Genomic DNA, 6,000 nt, shown 5'->3' on the forward strand with positions numbered 1-6,000 from the left:
CAGCTGGAAGCATCAGAAATCTGAAAGTTATCTTTGGGCTGTCACAGCGATGCCCCAGTGACAACAGCAGCCTCCTGATATTTTACAGATTTATCACTCTCGTGGATATTACTGTAACCAATTTATGCTCATCACTAGCACATTAGTAGCGGTTCCCTACCACTGTCACCTGCGCTCAAATGGGTGCATCTCATTCTGTAAATTTACCCACTGTCACACCAAAGCTCGCTCATCCTAACGAGCAAGCAGATATATGTCAGGCAGGGGTAAGACGGTGTCACAGTTGATACTGAGATACATTTTGCATACGATCTCCTTAGACAGGGTGCTGTCATTTTGGTGCAGTTCACCTTGCCACTTCATCGCTGCCCCGCAAGCTGCTCAGCAAGCCTTTTTTTCTGCAGTCACCACCAATCCTTAATATATATCCTGTATTTTGAATGATGCTGCTTCAGGCACTTGCCATAAGGACTCCATTTAGCACACGAGACTGGATCTAGCTGCAGGCAGGACTTTCCACGGGGCTGGGACCTGCCAGCCTTACTCGGATGTCCTGCTCCTGGTAGGGGCAGCACAAGGTTTGCAGAGTCCAAACACCCTCGACCAAAAGCATCAGGGAACCAGGTGATTCCAACGACAGAGAAATGCTGTGTTCTCCATCTCCATGGGAACAAAAACTGGTACTTTTAACTGGTAGCATGGCCAGTCTTTTCTCAGAAGATAAGGACCTCTGCGTGGGCAGGGTTTTTTATTCACTGTAAATAAACAGATCTTTCTGCTGATATCTTGGCAACAGGGAAGGGAATTTGCTGGAAGGTGAGGAAGGAGATAATTCCTGGCAAAAGTTTCAGCATGTGAGTACCAAAACCACATCTCCCAGCAGCCTGTCATATTGTGGGGCTTTTTTGTTGTGGTGGTGTTTTTTTCTTCCTCCCAAGGGTACATGGAATAACACCTTCTTTTGTGCTTACAAAACAAAAGCTGCCTTCCATAGTCTTGAAGAACTTAGGAAGTTTTTAATTAAAAAAAAAAAAAAATGAGGACAAGTGAAGTTGGACTGTGCAGAGTGCTTTGCTGGTCTGATCTAGGACAATGTGCCCTACATAGAGCTCAAATATAACATCCTTTGGGAGGCTGTCTTGCTTCCATTCAGCTTTTGTGAGACCACCCCCACCCTCGTGGTACTAATGACAGATTTTTTAAGCATAACTAGTATCGTGGCCTTGCTATCATTGCTAATGCAGTAAACAAAATCATTAGTGGCAGGCGTAGAGAGGGAGGGAAAACTCTGCGCAGATGGAGAATTTATTCTAGCAATATTCTTGCAGTTTCTGCTTTCTTCCTGCTATCAGCACTGAAATAGCTCATCCCCAGCCACAGTCAGCAACTCTACCCCAGGTGGGTGACGCTTTCCTTTGATAGATACTAGGTCTGCCTTTTTCTTCTATTTGTCTAGTTTTCCTGCCAAGGAAGTGCCATTGGATTGAGCTGAAATAGTTGCTCTTGCTTGATGAAAACCTTGTAGTTGGAAAATAAAGGGGTATTAAGGAGAATAGAAAATCTTTAGATATGTCATTAGATAGTCCAGTGAAAGAATGGCCAAAATATTACTCCTCTCTCCTATGTCTTACAGGCCAAGAAATTCTGCAGTCTTGTACTTGCAAACTTTCCAACATGCAAAAAAAAATAGGACTTTTTATTTTTCTTTAAGGAGCCTTCTTAATTCTCCTCCAATACATTCCTGGGTTCTTTCTGCTGAAAAACATTTTTCCCTTCTGTATATTTCTTAGCAGAGAGAACAGTTTGTGTCCACCTCTATCCCACTCTCCATATGACTAAACTGCAGAGAGGATGTTTCAGTGAATCAAAAGGATACTACGGATGTGAGCCAACAACAACCCAACAGGCTCTGCAAAGGGAAGGGTTCCTCCTGCAGGTCCTCATACACACACAAGCACATGCAGGCTCAGAGAAAGAAAGCCGTGTCTGACACCAGGTCAAGCTGAGGAGTTCTTTGTGCATCGCATCCCAGCGGTGCGAGCCCCTCGTGCACAGCACCGTGATGCTTGCTCAGAAGGAAGCAAATGCCGCAAGAGCCCCTGCTGCAACCGCGGGGCTGTGTTAGTGTTTGTTTTCCGCTGGTTACCTCCTGGTCTTATTTGTTGCTGCTAATCTTGGCGTTACCTGGCAAGTCAGATTTTTTCTTTTCCCAACTCCACCACATAACAATGTGCTGTGCTTTAGCAGGGTGTACCTAAGCCCTAGGATTGACTCTGCTGTGCCAATTCAGTCTTTAATTGGTGTTTTTAGAGCCAATAATTTCACTGGCACTTGAAACTAGAACTCCCTTACCTCTCCATTCTTGTTGGACATGTCCCTTACTGTAAATCTGGACTCTACTTGCACCACGGTGCCGTTTTCTGCTCAGTCTTTCTTAAATTGCAAGGACAGATGGCTAAACTGGGGCTGGAGAAGAAGTTGTTCACACTAAACAGACACTTCTGTGCACCCCGTGGGTGGAAAGGGGTGCCTTTGTTGTACATCGCAGCTATAGGAAATATGGGAATGAAACCCCAGTATGAAGAATCGGGCAGGGGTTAGAGAAACACAAGGAAATGGATTGTTGAGGAGTTTATACTGCTTTGGAAGCACTGAAAGAGAAAACACAAAACATGCTGAACAACTGCAGCACTACCTCACCCCCTACGTCTTAGCACAAACTAAAATGATTCTGAAATCTCTTGGCTGGGTATTTGGGGTTTTCTTGTATGAACCCTGAAGGAGAGTCACACATTTTTAGCAAGATATCCCCATATTTTAGATAATAAAAAAATAATAGCAATAGATAAAAAAATAAAAGCAGTCAGGAGTAAAGAAACCAAAGTAAGAGAAAGCACCGCAAACACCGCTACTTACAGGTGTATGTCATTTCAAAGCTGTCGCTAATGTTCACAATGTCGATCTGGGGAAGGAGCTTAGGGGGTTCCGTGAGCTGAGACAGCGCAAACCTAAAAGCAGCATGTTCCTGGGACTGTTGATTAGGAAATAACCCCCCTGGGGAGAAAAACAGAACAAGGAGAAAGGTCTGAGCACACCTGTATTAACACCACTTTGGTCTGAAATATTCCTGGGCTAGAGCTCGCCTATCCTGAGGCTGCCTCTGCAGTCCAAAACCCTCCAGCACACCAGGGGGGCTCGTGCCTGCTGCAGCCAGGCTGGGAGCAGAAAACCTTTACATTATGTAATGTCTGGAGCACGTATAGGAACTCTGGTGCATCTCTGAGCCCAGCAGCCTGCAGGGTTGGGCTGAACCTTGGGGTTTGGCTCAACCTCTTTACCTCCCCATAACTTTAAAGAAAAGAAATGTAAGCGCTGTCGATGTTACTTTTATAAATAAGGAGTCTTTATTCCTTCTCCACCACTTGTAATGAGGCCCATTTTAAACCTTGCTCCCCAGGTTTGCTGCAGGAGGGAAGCAGGGGTTATTGGGTTCAGAGCAGCCCGGCCAAGCTGGGCACATGGGGACAGGGCTGTAAGAGCTGGAGCGAGCAGGGCCCATGGCCAAACACCTGCTGCTGCTGCTGGAAGTCTGCTGCATGGAAAAACCCTATATTTAACAGGTGACAGTGGCCAAACTCAGAGAGAGCAGGAAATCTAAAGCTTGACGCTGAAAAGGATCGATCTGAGTGGAAGTGCAGCTGAGCCCAGAACCGCAGGACGACATAAAGTGAATAGAAACTGGGATCAGGCTGGATGCAGGCTCAGAGCCTCTCTCCCCACATGGACCTGGAACAAAGTGCTGGGACAACCCAGCCCTAGGAAAAGTTTCCTGCTGCTCCCCCCCCCCCAGGGAACTTTGCTTGCGGCAGATCCCTGCATGGCATCCAGAAAGTCTGAATGTAATAGCACTAGTCCTGCTATTTAGATGCATGTAGAAGCACTATTTGTATTTTACAGATAGGGAAACAAAGCACTTGAAAACAAGGCTGAATTAAAACAGGAGCTAAAAGCATCGATACCCACCCTCTGGGGCAAATGGCTTGGGGAAGAACCAAATGTGCAGGGAGAAACCTGCTTGCAATGGCACTTTGCACATCTTAAGTATAGAGGGCATCTCCTTGGTGTGTGGAAAGGGCTATTTGTGTACGAATATCACCCACCCCCCCACATGCACCCCTCTCTCCAGCCTAATCGTGGGTGTCAGAGAAATAAGATGCTAGTAGCCGAGTTAAGCTCTTATACACATTTGTTGAAAGGGAAAGAATGTGGGATGCTGCACAGATTTAGGGTAAAAAGGAGGCAGGAAGGGAGGGAGATGGGGATGTAGCAGGAACAGCAATAAAAGCACCAATTGTGCAGCTATACTAAGGCAGGAGTTGCCTGAACTTGGTGGATTAGCAATTGATTGGCATTGTAAAGAGAAAGGAGGTGGGAAAGAAAACCGGCATGCAAGGAAAGGGAATTTGGGTTACAAATCATCATCAATAAAGATCAATGGGAGAGTAATAATGAACCTGGGGCTGGGGGGAGAGGAGCACTGAGAAGTTACAGGAGGGGAGAAAGGAATCAAACAGGCAGTGCTGGTGCACAGAGGAAGCAAGTAGCATGAAATGAAAAGAGACTTCAACGCAAAATCCTCCTCCGATAGCTCTGCCCTTATTCTTTAGCAACAACAACAGAGTGCGCCTGTTTGTTACCTCTCGTCCCAGTTACCTACAGATGAGAGCATCCTCACAAAAATGTATAATGCAACCGCCGATTTTGCAAATGCAGCAACGCACAATGGCAGCCCAGATATTTCACAAAGCAAGAAACAGATATTTTTTTTCATGCTTCCTCCATTTCGGAGGCACTTTTCTCCCTCTGTGTTGGTGTGTGTGCAGGCATTTATTTCCAATCCTCCCCTCCCCCAAAGAAAAATTGATATATCTCTGCTCTTGCAAATCTCATACCAAGAGGAAAACCCAGCCCGCTCTGTTCACCCCCTCTCTCTCTCACACACACATGCACATTTTTTCCCTTGCAAGCAAATGAACGGGTCAGTTTGCCCCCACCGCCCCCTCTCCACCCCACCGCTTGCCGGGGAGCATCACTCCCCAGCGGCCCCAAGCTCCGCACTCACCTATCTGGATATTGTTGGGGAAATTGGCCCCTAACACTGCCCCTAGGAAACTGGTGCAGAAGAAGGCAAAAATGTGCTGCATATTCCCTTTTGCATTGGCGAAAAAGAAGCCCAGTTCCGAGCATAGATTTGATTTTTCCCCCGCTCTGCTCTCTTTAGCTGCCTCTCTCGCCTCCCCTCTGCTGCGCCTTCTGGATTGCGCGTCTCCTTCTCTCGGAATCCAGCGCTGAGACTGCTGCTTAACACCGCCTGACAGCAGGATTAACTGAGCCCTGTGAGAAAGAAAGAGAGCCCGCTCCTCATCCACATCCCTCCCCCGCCACACACAACACACACGCACGCATGCACGCCGTGCACTTCCACTGAGCTCCCTTTGCCTTCACCGAGCTGGAGCTCAACAGCTGGGCACCACATCCCCCCCACCCTGGCTATTCCCCGGGGGCCCTGGCTGGGGTCTCTAAGGGCAATTCCTGCCTACCCCAAGTTCCCAGCTCCCCCCCGCATCACCCCTCAACTTGTCTTGGCAAGAGCTAGAAGGAACCTGTGAATCAGTAGGTGGCAAACTCCTCTAGAGAAAGGGCTTAAACTCCTCTGCCTCTCATCCGTCGCATCCCAACCTGGGCTCTCATCCCCGGGGCCAGAAGTTGAACAGATCAGTATCTACAGCCTGGCTTATTAGGATAATAAAAAGGGAGGCATCCTGCAAATGTGCCTTAGAAGAAGGGTTTCAGAGTGACAGACAAAGATCCTGAAGCAGGAAAAAAAATAATAAAAAAAATCACCCACCCCAGCACACATCTTCCTTGATGCACCATTAACCTACAAGGCATTTCACCCATGCACTTGCTCTGGAAGAATCTGTGCTTGCCAGCACCAGG

At 47.4% G+C, this 6,000-nt stretch overlaps 1 protein-coding gene across 3 annotated transcripts in view; it reads right to left on the reverse strand.

The window, feature by feature from the left end:
- GRIA1 (glutamate ionotropic receptor AMPA type subunit 1) overlaps window positions 1–5,204 on the reverse strand; it is a gene marked incomplete at both ends in the record, with an annotated part of 123,485 nt that extends 118,281 nt beyond the window's left edge. For all 3 annotated transcript variants that reach the window (XM_084295555.1, XM_084295553.1, XM_084295554.1), the window contains 2 exons: window positions 2,917–3,054; window positions 5,123–5,204. In XM_084295555.1, the coding sequence (XP_084151681.1) occupies window positions 2,917–3,054; window positions 5,123–5,204 (220 nt within the window). The remainder of the gene's footprint in view (window positions 1–2,916; window positions 3,055–5,122) is intronic.
- Window positions 5,205–6,000: the final 796 nt, after the last annotated feature.

The sequence above is a fragment of the Netta rufina genome, assembly GCF_964035555.1.
Source record: "Netta rufina genome assembly, chromosome: 14".
NCBI lineage: Eukaryota > Metazoa > Chordata > Aves > Anseriformes > Anatidae > Netta > Netta rufina.